General features: G+C 40.6%; 1 protein-coding gene across 3 annotated transcripts in view; it reads left to right on the top strand.

The window, feature by feature from the left end:
- The first annotated feature begins 1,044 nt into the window (after positions 1–1,044).
- cpne2 (copine II) overlaps positions 1,045–24,271 on the top strand; it is a 67,549-nt gene continuing 44,322 nt past the window's right edge. Inside the window, exons 1-3 of one of the 3 annotated variants that reach the window (XM_034878151.1) lie at positions 1,062–1,322; positions 1,835–1,893; positions 7,310–7,510. In XM_034878151.1, the coding sequence (XP_034734042.1) occupies positions 7,334–7,510 (177 nt within the window). In that variant the 5' untranslated portion in view covers positions 1,062–1,322; positions 1,835–1,893; positions 7,310–7,333. Of the gene's footprint in view, positions 1,323–1,834; positions 1,894–7,309; positions 7,511–24,271 lie in introns of all 3 variants that reach the window. The other 2 variants (XM_034878152.1, XM_034878150.1) reach the window with 2 other exon arrangements.

The following is a 24,271-nucleotide window of genomic DNA, read 5'->3' as shown; positions in this document are numbered from 1 at the left end:
TACAAAACTATTTCCACACACACACACACATTATCATGTTTAGATTACTAAGAGTGGATTATTAATAGTTACATATTTTGCTGTTTTTTTAAGATGATGTGTCAAGTTAATCTAGCTTCTGGGGTACATAAGTCCATTTTTTTCCACACAGCTTGCACAACGCGTCTTTATAACCCTCTCTTATTTCATTTGGACTAATGCCAGCAAGAGCAGCTGTGCCTGTCAGTGATGAATTCTGTTAGTCTAGTAATCTAGACGCACCCTAGCAGCAGCAAATGTAATTTGGAACCAGAGTCAACATCTTGTTGTTGGTCTGGCTTGTCAGTCACATGACTCCCATTCCTTCACGTTGGTCTGCCACCCTCTTGTGGTTAATACTGATGGTGCACATGTGTTGCTGTTTGCGCTCCCTTCCTATTAATACTGTTCTGTTCTGTCCTTATCACTGTCTTATATAAACTACACACATTCTCCTTATGTCCATTTGAATAAGCAGTGTTTGTTTTGGTGCTGTCAAATTAAGTGCTGTAATCCACTACATTTATGTGACAGCTATAGTTTTTTTAAATAAAATATATGTGATCAGTTTATAACATTTTGTTACGGATAAAACTACCAAACAGTAGGCTATGTAATTCAGCTCCACCAACATCAAACATAAACAGTGATCAAAATAAAACAATATTGTATGAAATAATATAACACTAAAATGGGCCAAACTTGGGTCATAATACATGTTTTCACCACAAGAGGTTGCCAGTGGAACAATATGCTTTCTATACTAGATTTTGCAATACTATGAATTACAGAAACAACAGGCTAGCCTACTGTAATTTAGGGTATAATGCTGGTCAATAAATAACACACGATAATCGCACAAAGCATGAGTATAGTCAAGTCTACCGGGGATACTAAAACTATATCTGTTCTCATAGTAGGCTAGGCGATTTAAAAAATAAAAAAATAACTTAAGACGGAAGCGCTTTGCATTTGCTTGACACATATTGACAGTGACGCTTTTATTTTGTAAGGGGAACTCTTTATACTTCCGGTCGTAAGGGAGTCCAGTTAGCTTGACGCAGCTCGCTCCATCAGTGCAGCTAGAAGAGAACAGAGTCCAGGTGGCTACGAGGATGATTTATGACAACACACTGTTGCGCCTTGCAGGACACTCGGCATAAAAATGGAAACAGCAACTTCAATGTTCAGTCTTTGGTAGAAAAAAAAAAGCTTTGGGGGATTTAATTTCTCCTCACTGAGCGCGGTAATTAAAAACAATCTTAACTGAAAAGCGGCAAAGAAGTTGGACGCAATTTACTGAGGTGAGCGTGACATCAGTTTTCCTATTTTTTCCTCATTGTTAGCTGTAGAGATTTAACAGTTAGGTGGTGAGTGGTGTTGCTTAGACGCGCTCAGCTTTCAAAAAATGACTCCGCAACAGAAATGTAGGCTGCAGTCTTTCTGCTCATTAGAAAGGTTACAAGATGTTGCGAGGATGTGACATTTTATTGAACTGCTTTGCTGGGTGAATATCAAAGGAAACATACAGAAGTGCGCGCGCGCCCGTGTTGCAGAGACATGCTGCTTTAGTGTTTTTTTTTTTTTTTTTTTTCATGTTCAATTTAAATTGACACATCTCGAAATGATTACTGTTTACAGTCTAAACTTCATTTCTATTGGCCACTTTGGCACGAAAATGGCAGCCATGTAGTGTAATTAGACCTAATGTGCAGAGCTCAATCTGCTATTAACAAGTATGAAACAGCTTCCATGCTGTGATTCTCGTCAGTCACTTACACTTAGCCTTCTCTCTCTCTTATGCTCTGTCCTCCTGCAAAGAGGGGACTCAGGTGTGGATGTAAACTGTGACTGGCTGTGAACGTCTTCAGCAGGGTCAGTAGTAAGCCTCCACCCAAACACCCCAAGACTGGCTGGCTGGAGTTTGCCTGGTTTGTGTATCATACTGCTATCCATGCACCTGTAATGCACTCAAACACATAGTGCTGTTACACTCTCCTACACACAAAGTGTAAATGGGCTTTATATAATGGCACACTAAAAGAGACATGATGTGTTCTTAACAGCAGGTCCAGGTGGTTTGCAGGTGCAGTAAATCTTTCCAAGTGGAGTTGGTTCAGAAGGTTCTGGCGTCAGCAGCTTTAGGATTACCATTGGAAGACAGCATACTCATGTCATGAATAAATGAAGTTTTATACTGAACTGGGCCTACAATAACGTGTAGGGTGGCCTAAATCCTTTCTACATACCTTGCAGTGCATAGAATACTAAGCTATTAAAATAAGTGTTGGCATGATTTTATATCCTGTTTTGATGTTAAATGTGCATGTGGCACAATGATTCCCTAGGATTACCTGTATCTGTGGATGGCTACATTAGTGACTACCTTACCTATAGGCCACTAAGCCTATCATCAATGTTTTGTTTTTTTCACAAATAGATTGCTAATAATGTGTTAGATTCATGTTAGGCATCTTAAACATTAGTCAGCCAGACCTCGCTTCCCAGCAGCGCTGTAGCCGAGGTGTCTGGCGAGTCCAAACAGCATTCCGTGATGGGAGAAAAAACATGCTCTGGTTTATTGACATTTCTTCAAAACCAATCACAAGCGTCTTTAGCGGCGCTAAGTGAAATCCAGCGGAATTTCCATAGGCAATGGATCAATCCTGGAAGTGGAACTTCACTGATATAGACTTTAAACACATTAAAGGTGTCCTGCCACACGTACTTCATTACATTGTGGTAATGTCTGAAGTTCTAAAATTTTTTGTGGAAAAATGCCTTGGTTACCTTGTTTCAAGCCATTCTAGTGTGGTATAGAAACCCTGCAGGAAGTCTCAGCTCCAGCTTTGCCATTTCTCATTAATATTCAACGAGCTAAGCTGCTTGACTCTGATTGGCAAACAGTTAGCCAATGAGAGCTTGGCTATCAGCATCCTTTACTCAGCGCAACTGGGTAGCTCATGAATAGTAATGAGCTCAGGCACTATGACGTCAGACTGACCAGCTTTTCTAATTGGCCTGATCTCTCCTCTTATTTCTTGTCAGTGGCTAGAGCTGACAGATGAGGTAGTAGTTCATTTTCACATTCACCACATAACACAAACACATATATACCTAACATATTTCCAAAAATGCTAGTCACGGTTCTGTGTGGCAGGACACCTTTAACATCCTCCTGCACTATATCTGAGGACCCCCTAGGGGTCCTTGACTCCCTGTCCAAGATCTCTGACTTTGACGGTAGACATTGTTTTTGTCCCCTGAAGCTCTGAAACCCATTCTTGATATTATGCAGCATCATGTAAGAATTGTGTGGTGTCTAAATGGGTGCTAACAGACATCTTTTGTCTTTGAATTTTTACGAGCTTGGAAAAAGGAAGTGTAATCTTTAATTATTTCATCCATTCATCATCCATGAACAATGAATAAATAAGTAAGTATCCAGTCAAAACAAGCTTCCACCACCTATGAATGAATGAGTAAATGAATGAACATTTTACACTGTTTTTTTCAGTACATCACTACTTCTAGTATGACATCACAGGAGCAGACCGGGAGGAGCACGCTGCTTATAACACATTAGTATCTTAGCAACTGACAGCATCCTTTTAGCTTGCCGCTCTGAGAACAAAACCGCATTTATGGACACAGGGTGGTGTGTTGTTTATCTGTCCTTAAAGCCTCTAGGAAATTATTTAATTTGTGACACAAGTTATTACTGAGAACAACACGAGGTAGTTGTTATTACAATCCGAGTGTTTGCATACTGTATTTGCGTTTTCTCTTCATGCCTTTCTCCTTGCCTGATACTTCTCCATTTTGAAGGTTCTGTGAGGGCTTTGATCTGTGTTTGTAGGTATATGTGTATGTGTGTGTGTCTTTGTTATATGTTTACATAATTCTGGATATTGTTGGGGTTTCCTGAGGGTGGCCATGACCTACACCAGGGTCCACCTTAATGGCCAAGAGCTAACATTCTGGTTGTGTGTTTAATTCTTCCTTAGTGGGTATTTCTAGCCAAACAGTATCTGTGTCATTAGTCTAATTAAACTAAAGTATTTTTAGGCTGTACAACCCCAGAAGAAATATTGTAATTGTGATGTCACGGATTTTTAACACAGTACTTGATTACTTTTTGCTTCTTATTTGGTATACCTATATATGATGTACTCCTAACAGAAATAAACATTAAAATATAACCTAAATTTAACCCATTCGAAACGCTCTCCAAACCACTGATTCCTGAAGAGAAATGCACACTCTGCCTGGCAACAGATTTGGACACCCGTGTGTTTCCAGCATCTAATTTTTTCTCTGCAGTGGTGTTTCTAGATTAGGATTTTGTTGGCTGTCAGTGTAAGATAAACATAACACACTTGCCTCCTGTGAAGGGTTACACAAAACCCCTAACCAGTAACTACAGGTTGTACATGTTATCATGGAGAGCAGACATCGCTGTGTATAGAGCAGGGCGGTTCATTTCCCAGAGATTGTGGTAAATTGTGTCTTAGAAATGTCTTTGTTTATTCATTTATTCATTGTTCAACACAACAATGATACAATAAATCCCTCTCCGGCCGCAGGTTACCAGAATTAGTTTTATATTTTTGTGCAGTTGGAAAGTTTTACTTTTATGAGTTTAAATAGCAAAAGAGAAAGTATCTATACAAACACATTGGTACTCTTTTTTTAGCATATTTAAAGCTTAATTATAGACCGTTCAGAGAGGTATTTTGTCTCTTATTTTATTTAATGTGTATATGTATGAATTATCAAATCAGCTAAATAGGTTAAAAACTGGCTGTCTTGTGGGCAACACTGTTGTTAATCGTCTTATGTATGCAGACGATCTGGTCCTGATCTGTCCATATAGTGCTGGACTGCAGCAGATGCTGAAGGTGTGTTTACAGTATAGCCTTGATTATGACATAAAGTATAATGCCTAGAAAAGCCACATAATGACAGTTAGAAGCGATGAGGACAGGATATCAACTTTTCCAACCTTTTATTTGTCAGATAGTCCTCTTGCTGTGTGTAAGGAAACTAAATATTTAGGTCATGTCCCATGCACTGACTGGACGGATCACAAAGACCTCTACTGACAGCAATGCAAAATGTATTCACAAGCTAACATGCTTATAAGGAGGCTTTCTATGTGTTCTGACTCTGTGAAGGGCTCTTGTTTAAAACCTACATCAAACTGCTATATACTGCTCAACTTTGGTCGAACTATAAGAAAAAGAGTATGCGGAGGCTCAAGGTAGCATACAATGATGCAATGAGGCTGCAGCTTTGTGTCCCTAGGTTGCACAATGCCAGTCAGCTGCTTGTGTCCAGTAGAGTGCCAACCTGTGCCAACCTGTGAGACAGCTTTATGTGTCATCTGGACAAGTCAGAGAACTATATAATTGAAGCCCTAGTCAGTCCTCTGAAAAGCTGTAATAGATACACTATTAGATTGATACAACATTGGTGCAATAGCCTGTATATGCTATAGGCGAATATGGAATTGTTTTGTGTGTTTGTGTCTCCTTTTTATACTTTTTGTACTGTATGATATGTAATATGGACCTGTGTCTGCAACACACAATTTTATATAACAGGAAATAAATGAGAGAGAGAGAGAGAGATATTGCATGTTCAGCCCACTCATATTTTTTATGTTATAATTTTCCAAATAATGAGGTAAACGTATTTTAGAGAAATCCCCTGATTTCCAACTGTTCTGAATCCTCCGGTTTCAACAGTATTTTCTACTCTCATTTAAATTTTACCCTTACTTTTAAGTTTTACTTTAACACATACTCGAGTATTTTTTAAGCTACTGCAGTGTTTACATTGTCCCATGTAGCTACATGCTAATGGAAGTAAAAGATGTAATCTTGGCTGCCAATATGTTGAATCCTCCCCAATTTCGGGTTGCATTACTCTTGAAACACTTCAGGTAATGTAGTATTTGGGTGTTTTTTTACTATAGAAAATGCTGCTACATTCTATTGGTGTTCACTGCTAACTATAATAGCTATATGCTAGCAGCAGTAAAATATGTCATCTTGGATACCAGTTTGTTAAATTCTCCCAAATTTTGGGTTGCATTACTGCTGAAACAAACCGTTTGGGTAGTCTTTGGCCTTCATCTGTGAATTTTGACTATAGAAAGTTCTGTTTCTTTTCATTACAATCTAATGTTAGCCTTGTGTTAAATATTAGGTAACTGCATCCTAACTTGAGATAGCTGTAATCTTGGTGGCCAATACTGGTAATTTCTCCCCTATTGTGGGTCACTTTGCTGGGAAATGTCCTTTTGTGTAGTATTTTTGAGTAACATTTGTTTTAGAAGCCTTTATTTTTACGATATAAAGTGCTGTTACATTCTCAGTTGCAGTAGTTTCAGCTCCAACTAGTGAAACAACAGCATAGGCTGCGACAAAGTATTGGGCCTATCCTGAAAATGCGATATGATAGTTGCCTTTTAAATTGAAGCGGGAGTGCCAACTGAGTGTGATCTGCCTTTTAATTTTTGAATTAATTAGGTTTCCATACACATTGCTGCTGATTTGGTAACATTTCTGATACACCCACCAAATGAGAGAAAACATACACGAAGCTGATTGCACACCGTTTCACACTGTTCCAAGAGAACATGTCGTTCAACACAGAAACCGTGCCAAAACGGTGCACACTGTTTTCAGATTGAGCGTGTCATTGGTTATCAGGTCAAATATATCACATGTCGAATATAGAGCTTTGACGATCAGTCAATTAACTGATCAAAAGCAAATTAATTGCCAAGTTTTTGAATAATCAATTAATCATTTTTGAAGCAGCAATGCAAAATCTGATGGTTCCAGGTTCATAAAAGTGAGAGTTTGCAGCCTTTTATTCCTAACATAATAGTAAAGTGAATTTTTGTGTTTGGGGCTGTTGATCACACAAAACAAAGCATTATATGACATCATGTTATGCTCTAGGACATTGTGATGGGCATTTTCATTGTTTACTGTGATGTTATATAGACAAAGGTTTCACCAATGAAAATAATTGTTGCAGCTAATCCAATGCTTCTGACCAAATACCTGCAAAACCCTGTGCTTAATGCTAAAAATTACCATATCATGGTTTGCTAACACACTAAACTCAGATGGTGGACATAATGAACATTGTTCCTGTTAAACATGACAATGTTCACATTGTAGTTCTTAGCACCAAGTGCCAAGACACAGCCAGTGTGTGGGCATGTATGAAACTGAAGTTTATTCTACTTATTTCTCTGTTTTCTTTCCTACAGGGTAATTCATTGTGACTTCAGACCATGGCATACACTCTAGGCTCGACCACTGAAGGTCAGGCACGCAGCGTCGCACCTCAACACTGCATCACTCGGGTGGAGTTGTCCGTCACCGCAACCAGCCTGCTGGACCGAGATGTAGCCTCCAAGTCGGACCCCTTCTGTGTTCTTTTCCATGAGGTGGATGGAAACTGGGTAGAGGTAAGGATAGAAGGATTATGGGATAGGAGAAATATGGAGAGAGAAGTGGAGAAGGAGATATACTAGAGCACGGATGGGCAACATTGATAATTGAGAGGGCCACAAAATGTTTATCTTCACTACCTGAGGGCCAGATTGTGATTGTTCACCACCAATAGGATACTGTAACCCTTATCATTCCATTAGCTACTAGTATAGCTACTAAATGACTGAAAACAACAAAATACATACCGGTAATCAAAGTTTATTTTTTCAGCATCTCTATTTTTCATATTCAAACGGATTAAGTAGTGCTTCTATTCAATTAATGAACTTAACACAGAAACAAAACCTCCACATTAGCATTCAACAATGGTACAACTATTTTCATATTTTTTTTCAAGGCACACTTAGCACATTGGTTTGCTTTCGAATTCCCCCCCAAAAAAAACGATTCTTATTTCACATCTTGCCAGGAAGGCACGATTCTCTTGGTCCAGTTTTCTTTTTTGGCGGCTTATGCCTCTTTTTGCGCTGTGTGCCGTTGCCGGTCAAGACCTGACGAGGCCGCAGTTGCTTGGCAACAAACCCCTTGCCTTTAAAGCGAGCGCCCTCTAACAGTGGACAGTATATCATTACAATTGTAATGTAATGGGCTGCTTGCTCCCAACACCAAATATTATTTGGAAATTGATTTGCGGGCTGCAAAGTGAGGACGAGGAACGCATGCAGCCCGGGGGCCGCCAGTTGCCCATCCCTGTACTAGAGAAAGGGACAGGAGTAAAGTAGAGCCATTTGGATTCATGCAACAGGTGGAAACAGGAGAGAAATCAGTGGGGTATGAAAATGGCAGAAGGAGGAGAAGAGGCTGAACACAGAGATAATATGTTAGCGTTCGAATCATGAAGAGTCAAACCCATTTCTGGTGCTTCTCCATGCTGTTTATTTCAACTCTTGGGAGGGGGGCAGAAGAGGAAAATAAAAGGGAGGCAGAAATAAACGGAAGACTGAAGGGAGGATAGAAAAGTTAAAGTGCTTTTAAGGCCACGTCCACCATGCTGGCTCTTCTAGCAAAGAACGAACAGAGGATTTTCTTTGTTGTCCATGTTGCTTTGTAGACAGTATATATTGTGAGCCAGATCCAATCTCATGATGTCTTGACCATCTGGCATGAGCCCTGGCTTGCTGAGCCCAGTAGGATGTGGCAGCATTTGTGAGTGTTCTTTTAACATTGTTCTGGCACTGCATAGTCTTGGTTAAAGGCTCTATTATGAATGCCAAGTTAGTGATATAAGGTTCCACAAGTAGGATCCATAATGGGTCGAAATTAATTTATTGCATATATATTTGTGCTTGTGTGTATGTTGGGAGACAAGTAATAAGACATTTGATAATTTAAAATGATATAGTCTATGGTTTATATGAATCGGAACTCATCGGCCTGATGACGATTTAGCTTCTAGGGCCAACGGCCAATATTTCTGGGGTTCAGCACATATCCAAATAATGGATAATGGATTTTTGGGGCCAAGACTACCTCGCCAGGTCCAATTACGAATTTGAGACGCGATAATGGAGCTGGAGTTGAGGGACAACGTCTCTATAATTATCTGCTTATGAATGCAGATTAAAAAAAAAAAATTACAAATGAATTAAAGCTAAATGGTTGTCAGACAATAGACAATGGATTTGGAGATTGCATTTTGGTCATTGCATTAAACCTCGAAGGCCACTCAAACGTGATTGGTCAATACTCCTCAGACTACAAACAGAGACCAGAACGTTTCGAATGCCATAATCTTTTCCTGATGCCTACAGATATGTTAATATAGATTAGGTTTGTAAAAAATTCTGCAGAAAATTTGTTTTTAGGTTTCACAGTTAAACCTTGTTATTTTGTTCATCATGCATTTGTTGTTATTCTGACTTATTAACTTCAGAATACCACACAGAGTGCTTGAATATTTTCAGCTCCAGCTTTGAATTTATGTATTACATGTATTGTGATTACCCGTAACATGGTAGGTAGTGAACTTGACATTCCAGTTGGACTTCCGGTTATGGCGTCTACCTAAGAGGCGGCAGGTTTTTGAGCTCCGATCCTGTATGCCCATTTCGCCAAATCAACCCTCAACCAACTAGTTTAGTTTAATAATCACTTATTGTTCATGTTGTGAATAAAAATGACGATGACAACAACGATGCTAGCATGGACCAAACCTTTGGTGGATGGCGAGGAAGACCCACAGGATGCTAAGGCTAGCCGAGGGGGCTAGCATTTTAGCCGCCATTCATTAATTGAGAGCTGACTTCTCTGTTTAACTGCGTGAGGTCGTCTCCTCTAACCAAGAGGTAAAAAAAAGCAATTGGTGCTTCTTCAGAGAACGCTAAGCCATCACAAGAATCACAATATTAAACACACCTATACTACTTGGAGGGACAACTAAGAGCATTGCCACAATGCTTACAGATTGTTTATCCTGAACACGAGCAAATCTGATTTGGATGTTTACACGTTACACATTTGACACGAGGGTGAGCTGGATGATACAGGGTCGGAGCGATTTACGTAAATGAGTGAGCATAACGAAGTCGCTACAAGTGGGGAGGGGTATCTGTGTAATTTAGTTCACAGGGAGGGTTACGAGTTTTCGTGTTGTTATGAGTGTTTTAATGTTCTCTTTGTTCAAATAAAAAAAAATTTCACAGGAAAGGCAAAATGTTATCAACAGGGCCATGCCATAATCCCAGTATTAATAAATAGATATAAATTCAGACCTCAAAGCTTCAGTAGGTAACTTTAGTAAAAAATATTTTTTTACATATTGGTTAAAACTGCCACTATGTCCTGACAGTAGAATATGAGGCAGATAATCTGTGAAAAAAATCAAGCTCCTGTGGTCCCTCCCTGTGCTCCTACTGCCACTAGTAGAAATACACCGCTCCCGGTCAGAAACAGCCAATCAGAGCCAGGAGGAGTGTCTTAGCACTGTCAATCACTCTTGTGTACGCGCTGCTCATACCCCTCCCTCCGTGTTCAAGCTCAAGATTGACAGTATCCTGCATCTGTGCTAATTGCGGAGAAATAACTTTTCAGGAAAACTGCCAATTTCTAGAGTGACACCTGCTCAGAAAACCAAGACGGGCAAACAGAAGAAGACCGATGACGAAAAGCAAGCTAAAAAGAAAGAATTAGACCGAGCCCGAAATAAAACAAGGGTCAATAATCGGAGCAGCTTTTCAGAGGTAGAGGGAGCTACGCCTCCTGATAGGATTCATCACAGATTCAGAGCTAGCCACATTTCTGCTTGACATGTAAGTATCCCTGCTTGATTTGTTTCATTTTTTTAAGAACTACACAACTAAGATATTGATGGTTACAGTACCTCTTCAGCACACTGGTGATAGTGCAAATCTCATTTTACTCTGTAGCTTGTTGCTAAGTCTAACAGTTAACTTGTTAGCTTGTAGCACGGCAGGAATGTTATAGCAGGTGAAGATTAACTTTACTTGCAAACTCCTTCACCCTCAGTATAAGCAATATTGTTTTGATAACTACATTTAGTGAGCCAAATTGTTTTTTTGTTGATCACAATTAAAAGTAGCTATGGTAAAACTACATTAATTGTGCGCTGTCCCTGTCAACATTTGGCAAGGCAGAATTCTATTTTTGGATTATTTTTAAACATACACGTTTTCTTCCACCACATGATGTAATTTGTAAAACAAATGTCTGACACAAATTCTTTATGCTCCTTAAACAGGTCAGACATTGCCCCGGACAAAAAGGCACGTTAAGGAATCGTCTTTCAGTCCAAATCAAAATGTTCAGTATTTCCTTGTGCAGGATTACTTTGCAAAAAAAGCTGATTTATTTTACTCATATGCAAAATAAAACCTAAGACATATTCCTAAAATGTTGTTATTCCTTGGCTTAGTGAGCTTCCTCAGTGATTCATTCAGCTCTGCTGTGGGGGAGGAGCTGTGGAGGGGGGGCTGTAGCGCAGCAGAGAGCAAGGGGGAGGGACCTGTAAGGTGTGCTTGTTCAAATTTTTAGGCTAAATCCACGTTTTCGCAGAACTCCCTACTGCAGCTTTAAGATAATCTTCTGGAATGTTAGAGGCCTAAGGAAACTAGTTAAAGTGAAACAGAATAGGCTCAAGCAATATAATCCAAAAGTCGTTTTCTTACAAGAAACACACCTGCTTTCTAGTGAAACAGGTCTTTTAAAGAAAAGATGGCCAGGTCAAGTAATCACATGCTCTTTTCATCACATGCCAGGGGAATTGCAGTGCTTGTTCATAAGTCTATTCCTCTTTGTATGCAAAAGACTGGTTGGGATCCAGCGGGCACATTCATTATTTTACAAACCTTGTTAATAGACCAAGACTTGATTCTTGTGAATTTATATGGTCCTAATAATGATGACCCACACTTTTATAATAATTTATTTTTGCAAATTTCTTTTCTACTGGGTGCTATATTAATTGGGGGTGATTTTAACTGCATCCTGGTCCCAAAACTTGGAAAAGGAAGGAAAATAATGCATCAGTTTATGCAGGAACTTAACCTAATTGATATTTGGAGAGTGGAAAACCCTGCAAAAAAAGAGTTATCTTGTCATTCAGCTACACATAATACTTATAGTTCTATCCAAATCGCTAGCTCCTAATGTTAGGAGTTGTATTTACAAGTCATTTCTGACCATGCTCTACTTCTGCTTAATTACTCAGCTCCTTTGGTTGTCCAGTGAAGAAAACTTTGGCGCCTAAAACCACAGTGGTTACAGAATCCCAAATTTCTTGACTATGTTGGGAAAAATATTGATGACTATTTTCAGTTGAACACAACAGAAACATCTGCCTCAATAAGATGGGAAACTTTTAAAGCTTTTAGTAGGGGTCGAATGATGGAATACACAAGAAATAACTGAACTGCATTTTGTTGCATTGTACATGTACATGTGTAATGACAATAAAGTTGAATCTAATCTAATCTAATCTAATAAATCAAATAAACAATATCTAGACATAGTGAAGCTAGAAAGGAAAACTAAGGAACTTGAATTAGGATTAATTCTTGATAAAAATAAAGAAAAACATAGAAAATTTGCAATTCTAAAAGCAAAATATGACAGGTTATCTTGACCTGTTAATGCTCACTTGATTTAGTGAAGTAGCCAAAGCTGATTTAGATTCCCCTATCACATCAGCCAAAATTTCTGAAGCAATTGACAAACTGAAAGGGGGAAAGGCCCCTGACCGGATGGGCTACCTATCGGCATCTATAAAAATGGTTGGAACAAACTTATATCGCCACTGTTAGTTATGTTTGTAGAAAGCCTTAATTCTGATAATCAAAATATTACCGCCATTAAAATAAATGAGACTGACAACAAAATTGGCCTATTCGCGGATGATACTGTGATTTTTTTTTTTATCCCACCTAGAACATTTGCAGCATCACTTGTTGGAGACCATTATTTCTTTAAGTAAGCTTTCTGGTTACAAAATTAAGGAATACAAATCTGCTATTCTTTTCCTTAAGTATTCTGAAAGAGTAAATCCCCCAGTTCAAACACCAAAAATATAAATAAAAAGATAGCTTAATTTATCTGGTAAAATGTATCTCTAAAATATATGATTTAGTAGAAGCAAATTATAATCCAGTAATGGAATCGGTTTCTGAATCTATTAATAGATGGTCCACATTACCAATTTCCATGATAGGGCGTATCAATATACTTAAAATGAATGTTATTCCAAAATGTCTTTACCTCTTTCATTCCATTCCTCTTGGTCCTCCAATTCATTTTTTTTCAAAGAGGAAAAGCATGTTTTGGAATTTCATTTTGAACAACAGACAGGCTAGACTTTGCTTACCTTTTCTTTATCTCCCCTATGATAGAGGAGGCTTGAAACTCCCAAACCTCGAGTGGTACTATTGGGCTGCTCAACTTACTACTTCCTCTTGTTGGTTCTCACAAGAAACGCCATGTTCCTGGATGAGTTTGGAAAGAAACATGACATCTCTACCACTCAATTGATATGTATATTAAATTCAGTTAAAGGACTAAAGACATAATGCTTTGAGGTTAATAAACATATTGGTGAGATACCTGTGGTATCTCTATTTACACCAATCTCTGGTAACAGCGCTTTTACTCCTGGCAAACAAGATTTGGGCTTCAAATGCCTAAGTAAAGTTGCAGATTTATTAAACAACAGAATTCTCATGTCGTTTGAAGATTTGAGACGAAAGTATGACATCCAACCAAAACATTTTTTTAAATACCTGCAGATAAGAAGCTATATATGGAGGATACAGAAATCTTTATCTCTACCTAATCTTAGCTGTATTGAAGAAATAGCAACGACGCAACTCCCTAAAAGGGGATTGACGTCAAGTTTTTATGCAATAATTGTGGGGGGATCAAAGGTCTCCTCAGAGAGTAAAAGATTGGCATGGTGTGAAGATTTAAACTCTGCTATCTCAACTGAGGACTGGCAGAAGACTTTCTAAAAATCTCAAACACAAACAATAAATACCCCTTTTAAATTACATCAGTATACGTGGATAATGAGAACTTATGTAACAGCAACTCAGTTAAATAAATTCAGCCCCAATTAATCCTGATACATGCTACAAATGTGGAAAAAAGGGCACATTATACCACTGCCTATGGGACTGCCCACAAATCCAGGCTTTTTGGATTGAAGTGATGGATATGATTTTACATGTCACAGGTATAAGGCTATTATTAGACGTCAAACTGTGCGTCTCGGGCATTTTTCCCGTGAATCATAATCTCAGTAAGGCAAACAAATCTATGATTACCTTCTGCATCTTACAAGCTAAATATACCATAGCTAAATCCTGGAAATCAACTAACAAACCAAGTGTTAATGTTTGGCATACAGGATTGTCGGACTGTCTTGCACCGGAAAAACTCACTTTTACTTTTAAGGGTAAATATCTTGTCTTTGACAATATGTGGAGATCTTTTATGGTGTTTTTACAAGGGAGGAAAGCATTGGAGGCATGCTCTCCGTATATGTCAACCATCAACAACTGAGTATTGCTATGTATTAAGCATAAGTCTGCTTGTCTTTGCTTAGTTTTATTTGAAGTGCATCTCTCTTCAGGCCAACTCCAGGATAGGTTAACTTTTGGACCCCAGGGGATTTTTAAGGATCTTGTATGTTGATCTACTTTGCCAACTATTGCATGTTACAGCCCTGTCATGTTTTTATTTTTATTTTACTGAAGATGAGCCTTTCTGTGTCAGTTCTGATTTGCACCTGTATTATTTGTTGTAGTGTGATTATCTTCTCTAAAAACTAATAAACACGCTTGTTGAAAAAAAAAAAAAAACTTGACATTCCAGTCAATAAGGAATACAGGACCAGAAAAAGGCAAAAGAAAACGGTATATATGTGCAATAATTCAATAACATAAGTGTTTAGCTCATGTGCAATAACTCAATAGCATAAGTGTTTAGCAAAAGGCCGAATTATGAGTTTTGCAATCATTACAATTTTTGAATAAGTGAGTGAGTAGTATGTGTGGGCGAGCATAGATTTCAAGCTTTTTTAAGTTTTCTCTACTGTCCACAATAAAGGTAATGCATTACCTCCCAATTTTTTTTAAATAATCCAAAGTAAATTATTGTTAGTGAACCCTAAAATCTAAATCTTAAACCTAAATCTTTCTTTCAACATACAGTATTATTAACTTAGTTTCTGGGCAGCACAGTGTCTCATTGGTTGACAAGAAGGTGCTGGGTTTAAGGATTCTGTCTAGCGGCGAGCTGCGACCTCTCTGTGTGGAGTTTGCATTTCCTCTCTGTGTCCGCCTGGGCTTCTTCTAAGTAATTGCTGCTACAGTCCAAAGACATACAGGTTAAAGGCCTGTATGATGGGGTAAGGGTTCACATCAGGATTTGAAGCGGTGAAATTTCACAGCAAAATCAATTTATTCCAATATATTAATTAATCCTATTGAGGCGGTGAAATTAACAAGCCATTTTCAGAGAGACAGAGAACTGGAGGGTCCAAAATGGAGAAAGCTATCGTAGCTCATTAGCTATGTTGCATTATTCACTTTTATTTAACCTCCTCTATCAGAGAAGAAACTGTTCTACAAAGGAGGCTGTTAATACTAAGGCTGGGTACCTAAACCCTAAATGACTGGTATCTATCGGACTGAATAGCAATGCGATTTTTGGAGCCTCATTTTGGTGCCACTGAAAGGCCCGCGCTGCTGTGTGATGCAAGCAACCAAAGCGTGACACTAGATGACAGTACACTTGACAGCAGGTAATGTTAGCCTAACGTTAGCTAGTAGCTGGGTTAAACAGGGTTAAAATGGTCAGAGGCAATCCCTTTACAAGGTGGCTGTATTTTACTGAAGAGGGTTCCAACACCGGGACGTTCAACAGTGTGCAGAAGAAGACAGAAACTAACCACTGCCTGCCGTTGTCGGAAAAAAAACACAGCCGTTGCCTTCACTTGAAACTGGTAAGCCTTATGGTACTTTCAAAGTTCTTGTGAAATTTCCTTTTTCCACCGTGTATGTTGTTATGCGTCATGGAACATTGCCCTCCCCAACTCGCAAAAGGTCGGATTTGCTCCATCTTTTGATACAATTTGTTTAGAAAACCTTGAATCCTTGTACAATCCATGTCATTAAAAGGTCACCAGCTACAGTAGTAACCCAACAGCAGTAAACAAACTAACCCTTAAATGTCACCAAGCTTCCGACATCTCCTATTTTGCAACAACGAACAAATGTCATTTTGTGATTGTGAGAGCTGATTTAGCCCTGTGATAGACTAACAATCCACTAACGGTGTAGCCCACCTTCTGCCTCAAAGGGGGCTGGGACTGGCTCCAGTCTATGACAACCCTGCACAGGATAAGCTAGACTATAACTAAAAGGATTAGTTATGAATCAAAATTATTGAGCACAGTCAAAACTTTAACCAGAGTTGATTATATTAATGTAAATGACACTTACTATGCTGTAGATTTGCTACATCAATCAGCAGTTCAGTTGAGTCCAGGCACTTTGTACTTTGTGTTCCGTTTTCTTGATTTGAATGTATAATATTCAGCATTTTCATGGTGTAGAAAAACAAAAACATTAGTGCCAAGTTAAAGCTGCTGAAGAGGAACATAGTGATGACGTTTTGGTGTGTGTAGGCTGCTCCCTCAAGGCTTTTCAGTAGCTAACAGCTGATCAACAGAGCAAAATGGCGTTTGTGTGTGTGTGTGTGTGTGTGTGTGTGTGTGTGTGTGTGTGCGTTTATGTGCGCGTGTGTGCGTGTACGCGTTTGTGTGTGTGTGTGTGTTTGTGTAGGCGAGTGCCTCGGGTTGTAGCAAGTTGTCGGTCAGCAGGGCATGTGGCTCTGATGTGAAATTGCCAACGGTTGCTATGGAAACGGGAAGGGAAACAAAAGCTTAGTGCTCTTGAAGTGAGGGAACGATGGAGGAGGCAAAATGAGGCTCGAACCTTTTCTCGGCTATTCTTCACCTCTCTCTCTCTCTCTCTCTCTCTCACACCCCGGCTTTCTCACTTTCTCTTATCCCCCTACTGTTAGTTTTGTTTTCTCTCTCCTCCTTTCTTCACATGTCTTTCTCATTTGTGTCCTCAGTCTTCCCCTCTCTGTCTCTCTGTCTCACTTTCTGTCTATCTTTGGCTCTCTTGTGAGATAGATGTGTGAGAAGCAGCTGGGTCCATCAGGGGGAAAGCGAGAGAGGGTAAGTGCGAGGAGGTGTCAGAGAGGGGGATGAGGAAAGACTGGAGTGAAAGAGAAGGTGAGGGGAAAACAAGCAAGAGAAAGAGAAGGAGAAGAGGAAGACAGAGATGAGAACATGTTTGAGCGACAGACAGAAAAAGAAGTGAGACTGAACAAGAAGAGAATGAAGGAAGGTGGATATGAAGGAGACTATGATGGAAAATTATGATAGCAGCTTAAACTGGTGTGATAGAGGCTATAAAGGAACATGAAAGGTATACAGAAATATGGTTCTCAGCTATGTAAATGATGTGGCACCCAGTTTGCACACTGCTTTAGCTATTTTCAAAATTCCCTTGGTTTTTTTCCCATAACAATCTTAACTTGTGTAAGGACACATATACGCCTGTAACACTGCAAGTGAGAACTCACATTCAATGTGGTGGTTTACCAAGTACAGTAGGAGTGCTAAAATCTGTCGGGTTTAAAATCCTATCTTCAGTGCAGCCTTATGTAGCTTTGTAATGTCATTTGTTGGATCAATCTTTGTGATACTAAACCATGTTAGGTTTTTTTTTTATTGTAATTTTTCCGCCCATCTTGAACCAGTTGAGATCATTGATCTTGTTTACAAGGGTGACCTGGTCCAAGATAGCACCATAAAAAGTTACAGCTAAAAATAAACACAAGAAAACATGAAAGAAATATTGAAATACCTAGGCACAGTGACAAGTACCAACCCATTCCTCACCATTATACTTATATACTTTAAAATCATGCAGAATTATATTTCTGCTTTATTATACATATTTAAATGGAGCATCTAAGGAAAGTTAGCTAAATGTCAAGGTCCTTCACCAAAACTGTCCCCAGAACTGTGTTATGTTGTATGTTAGGTTACGTCTGGTATTTAGTGATTTAACAAATCATTTCAAATATCCATACTTTAGTCTGATGCAGAAAAAAACTAAAAGTATGTGAACAGTCATTTAAAAAGATCTGATAATAAATTTGTATTCACCATTAAGGCCTGCAGTCTGAACGTAGCCATATTGTTTTATGTGTAGTGCTGCCCTTGGTACTGATCATGCAACTGTCACAATGTTGCTGTTTTAGAGACTTTGTTTAGCACAAGTAACTGAGTTAGGCCTTGGACTATTTGTGTATGAATCATAATGTTTAATAGTAGGGCTGTAATCTCCCAGTCGACTAGTCGATTTATGGTCGATACGTTCTGTTCGACCAAAATTCTGCTTGGTCGATTTTTTGCTGTGTTATTTCATCAGGTGGAAGCATAGACCGTAACTGTCTATGGGTGGAAAGCTCTAATTGCCAATGGGGGTGTTTTCAGAGCATCCCTGTTTCACAGGTAACAGTCTGTCTTTAGAACTTCCCCCTGTTTTTTCTTTTGTTGGATTAGCCCGACCCGCTGGGGACAGATTGAAGAAAGAACTAGAATGCCTTGTTTTAGGGGTTCGCAGAATATTTATTTAATTGTGAGTGTTTAATTTATAGTCAGTCCTCCTCTACCATGTCGAAGACATCGCCAGTGTGGCAGCATTCTACAGATGACGGGAAAAAGTTGAATGCAAATTTTGCAAGCAACAGATTGCATATCGCAGCTCGACTTCAAACATGGCATATCACCTAACAACGGTAAGCGAACCTGTCTGGGTTAGGTTGCCGTGTCCGTTTGGAATAGGCTATATGAACATATCAGAATTGGCTTATTTCATAGTCTAATAATTGTTTTATAACTACCGGCGCACCTACCCGCAACTACGGTAGCGCCCCCCAGACACGCCCAGACCCCCCCCCCCCCCCCCCCCCCCCCCCCCCCCAGATCCCGCTGGATGTTAAGCCTCTGTCATTGAAACACAAAACTAATGTCACTGAAGGAATTGTTGACTTTATTATTCAGGATATGAGGCCCATTGCTGTTGTGGAGGGCTGAACAACTTGTTAATATACAGCGCCAGCACGAGTAAGAGTAAAAGCTTTAAGCTAGTAGTCTATTCGTGTCTCCGTGTCCAGCGCTCTGTGCGGGGACACAGAGGCTGATGAAACACTGTCAGATCCGACAGACGAGTGGCATTTTAGTGCAAAATAATTAGGTCAAAAACGATTTAATATACTGCAAATAGCTACAAGGACAAGTACAGTTACTTAATCTTGAATTCTTTTTTTCGCACCATCACCCCCCCACACACCCAACCAATCGATTTTAGTCGGAAATTTCACAACTTTAGTCAACCAAGATTTGCTTTGGTTGATTACAGCCCTATTTAATAGTTGGGTGAGACTAGACGATTTTAGCATACTTTGCCATTCCTGTACATAATGGGCTAGACATTTTCATAAGTTTGAAAATATGTTGGTGGTCTTGGCCTAAGCTCTGAAGCAAAGATGGCAACTGTTGAGGGCATCAGGGTAAGTAGTGTTCCACACTCATCATTGTAACCGTTTTGAGAGCAACGTCCGGTTGTTTGTAGCAAACTGCATTTGGCCATACTTTGTCAGAGTAAATGCACTGAAAATAGCAAATGTAAGTACAGAATACCGCAATCTGAGACACAGCACAGGTCTCCCATTAGAGAGAGTGGGGAGAGTCAGTGATGCAAAGAGCTGAGCCACTGGACATGTGAGCAGCACCATGGACTCCTACGGGGCCCAGGTCAGCTTGTAACGTGCACTTTATTGTTATGGGGGAGGCAGGAATGAGGACCCAATTGCAGAGACGAGGAGGCAGGTGGGAGCCGGTAAACAAGGGGTTTATTTAACACAGTTCGATACAAAAATGAAAAAACAATCCACAAGGAACACAAGAGCCCGATGTCCGGGGAAAAATCCAGGAGTCCTAAAAATACAAAAGCAACAGAGGACCAGGGGAAAAAAGGCCAGGTAACAAACAGGACGAAACAACAGGGAAAACTCACAGGGAATGCCCGTAACAGGAACAACTGTAGCATGAGGAACAACAGGTAGACAAACCAGAATGATCTGACAAGAGACAAAGGAAACACTGGGCTTAAATACAAAAGGTAATGAGGTAATGAGGAACAGGTGAGATGTCAGGTGAATCACATTAGGGCGGGGCAGGACAATTAGACAGACAAAGTAAAGCTAGACTAGACAAGACAAGACAGGAAGCTGACTACCAAAATAAAGCAGAAAGCAGAACAGACAGACACAGGGAAACATGAGACAGAACCTACGACACCAGACCGGGGAGAAAACTGGGACAAAAACACAAGGAAGGCCAATCGGGAAAATAACCCCAAACAAAAACCCCAAACCACAACACTTTATAAAGTTTCAGATAGTTTTGAGTAGTTATATTTCAAATCCTAGGTCCTTGAGCAGTCAAACAACTTACCAGTTAACACAAGCCAACCCAAAAGAAATGCCAATTAACAAACACCTACAAACAATGGGAAATGTGTTATAGTGTGTGATATTTCTTTTCTACTTTGGACTACAGTATTAAGACAATCTTGTTATCAAACACTTTAGCTCCAGCTGTTCATATTGTTATTATCGCACCATTAGTGTATCTTAGAGAATCCTTTTTTGTTGGCTTATTTCTGTGTATAATTGTAAACGTTAGTAGATGAATAAAGAGGGTAAAAAATAGATGAAGTGCTACAAGGGTGGGATTCATTTCCATAGCCCGATGAGCCAGGTTCAAATCCACAATGGCACAAATCTGAAACATGTACTTGAGCCTGCTGGGCTGCCATGATGCCCCAGAAATATCAGTTTTAAGCCACAAAGTGCAGCCATACTCCTCTGCTCTCTTCCCATGCGTGAGACAGATGGATAAGTGCTGTAAGCACTGTTAAAGATAAAACCATTACCCCTTTTGATGTAGGTCTGAAGCGTGTCTCTTCTCAATTCTTTAGTAATAACAATTTGTACAGTCAGAGAAATCTATGATATTTTAGATAAAAACAGTCATTGTGACCTGTTAAATATATATGTTAATAATATATATTTTTATAGAGGTACCTTATGTCTCCACATTTATTTAATACTGCTATAAAAAGTACATCAGATACTTTATTGTCACATTCAGTACACATATGTAGCAAAATTCATACTCTGCATTTAACCCATCCCTCAAGGGAGTAGTTGGCAGCAGTTTACAGCGCCAGGGGACCAACTCTAGATCTGAGCCAATGTCTTGCTCAAGGTCACTGGCTGGAGAACCTAGTACAAGTTTTTTGACGGTGGAGGAAACCAGAGCACCCGGAGGAAAGCCACGCAAACATGAGAACATACAAACTCCACACAGTAAGACCCAGAGCTACTAACTCAAAGTGAAAACATTGACAAACTAGAGAACACCTTGCATGGTTTCACACCAGCTGCACCGCCAAATCAGACCAGGGCTGTAAAGTAGGGGGGCATATAGCCCGTTCCCTACTTTCTAACCCCCTACTTACGATGCCCTTGATTGGACCACGTCCATCTTTGAACTTTGTCTTCCTTTTGATCACAACTATGACATTGGATGTTTACAGAGAGATATCTAGGCTTTACGATCTGTGTTTAGGCAACTGCAATATCTTTGTTTTCCTTGAAGGTTCAGTTAAGCTTAATGCCTCCAGCATGAGTTTAAATACACCTTCAGGAAGACAGAAACTTCCAAAAGTTGGGAGGGCACTGCACAATAACACATTTGTCTGCCTGCTTAAATGTCTCCTTAATTAAGTGGTCATTAAGTGCTTCTCTGTAAGTCAATAAAATTGCCTTAATATTATTCATGTGAAATGAGTTGAGTTTTCCCCTTACAGGTGCCACCTGGTTATTGGATAAAGAGTCACAAAGATATACACATCATTGGGAGCAATTCACAAAACAAAAACCTTCTGACAGGCAGGCAACCTCTCTACCATGTGATCCACAGCCGCCCCTCTTCAGCCGGCCTTTGTGTTACCAGTCGTCTTGTTACCACTGTCATTATCCTGAGTTTTTGTTAAGTCTGTGTGCTGTTTTATTTTAAAGAGTCATTTCTCCTGTGTCTAGTCTTGTTTGACTTCCTTTCTAGTATGTTTCCCGCCTTTGTGATTGTCTGCCCTGATGTGTTTCACCGGTTCAGCACCCCTTATTTCACCTGTCCCTCGTTGCCTCGTGGTGCTTCCTTTGTCTAGTGTAAGATTATCAACTCAACTTGTAGCATCCTGTTTTTTTTTAAGTTTCTAGTTTTTCCAATGTATTGGATTTTGTGCTGGTTCTTTTTTACCTGTTGCATGTATGCCTCAGGACACCTTCTGTTATCGGTTTTCACTTAATAAATCTTCAAAATGTTCCTGCTTCCTCCTCGTCTCTAAACTCTGCATTTTGAGTCCTAACTTGCTATTTTCCAAGTTGTCACAATGGCAATCCATCCAGTAGTTTTTCAGATGTTTTGGCATAGTGATGAACCAACAGACCAACTGACTGGCCAACATTGCCATTATTAGTGCCACACCTCTAAAAAGGACCAATAGGTGTGGTGGTCATAGCAAAACTAACTAATAACACTTTCTTCTGTGTGCATTAGTTCAAATCAGCTCACCTAAAGTACCTAATTTAACTTTCAGTTTGTGTTGAGCCTAGCGGCCGTTTTGGACAAACGCAGTAGTGTTTTCACCACACCTGCCGTTGTAAAGGTCTTCATGGAGCTGTATTGCCCCCTGTACCCACTGTCATACAGTTGAGATGAATGTTTTGCTCATTCATTTACAATAAGAGGATAATATACAAATTCATCATTGCATTTCAAGTGTTGCATCGGTAACTTAGCCCACTTTGAATTTCTTGTGAAATAAACCAGGTAGCACTGTCACTGTATCATGAGCCACAGCATTAAGAGTTTGTTTAGGCAGCCAACGTAATAATAACTTAGATTCATATACAGTGCCTTGCGAAAGTATTCAGCCCCCTTGAACTTTTCAACCTTTTGACACATTTCAGGCTTCAAACATAAAGATATAAAAAAATTATTTTTTGTGAAGAATCACCAACAAGTGGGACACAATGGGCGCCCGCTTCTGCCCCTCCTGCCGGACCGGCTACATCCTCCCGCCGGACCTCCATCCCCGCTGCGAGGCCTGCCTGGGTGCCGTTCACGCCGGCCAGGCTCTCACCCGCCATGCCTCCTGCCAGTTCTGCGCCCGCCTGTCATCTAAAGAGCTAACTCGACGGGCGGAAGCTTTTCTGGTTTGCCAGGCTAGCGGGGACGGAGACGGCAGCTGGGCAGACAGACAGGACCCCGGCGGCGTCTTGGAACCGTTGGCGGACGGCGTTTTCGACGAGCATGAGTCCGCTGACTCCGCTCTCTCCGACAGCGCCTCCATCACCGGTTTTCCCTCCTCCCCTCTGGGAGGATCCCCCTCCTCCCCCCTGGGAGGACTGGGCCTTGAGACGGCGATTGACGCTTTCCCACTGGAGCTCTCTCCGTCTCCCGAACGGCCTGGGGCACCGCCCGAGCGGCCTTCCCCTATGCCCCACCCGGCTCCGGCCTCCACCGCCAAGGCTCTTTTCGCCGATCTGCCTGAGATCATCAGGAAGGCGGCGGAGCTGAGGGGCATAGCGCTCCCGGCGGAGCTGCCAGCCCCCGCTCCCGGCCTTTTGAGCGGTGATGTTTACGCGCAGGAGCCGCCATCTTCACGGGCCCCACTCTGGCCGCGCTTCATGGAGCTTCGGCCTTTTGTGGAGGAGGCTTTCTCCCAGCCCGGGAAACTAAAGGCTCCCGTCTCTCGCTATGCCCCGTTTACTCGGGTTCAGGGCGATACAGACGCGGGTTTTCCTTCAGTCCCTCCCCTGGAGGGGAGCCTGTCGTCCATTTTGAAAACAACATTGCCTTACTGGCCTCCGCCTTCTCCGCGACGGCCACCACTCCCGGCGCGCTCCCCTCGGAGCTCGCCACGGAGAGTGGTAAGGCTATGACCGCCATCCGAACCCTGACCACAGCGTCCACAGTGGCGCTGTCCAGGGTAATGGCTTGGCAGACTGTGGCTCAGCGAAACCTCTGGCTCCACATGTCTCAGCTGCCAGCG

This window comes from Etheostoma cragini, chromosome 8 (genome assembly GCF_013103735.1).
Source record: "Etheostoma cragini isolate CJK2018 chromosome 8, CSU_Ecrag_1.0, whole genome shotgun sequence".
Taxonomy (NCBI): domain Eukaryota; kingdom Metazoa; phylum Chordata; class Actinopteri; order Perciformes; family Percidae; genus Etheostoma; species Etheostoma cragini.
Note: the sequence above shows the minus strand (reverse complement) of the source record. Positions and strands in the feature narration are given on the sequence as shown.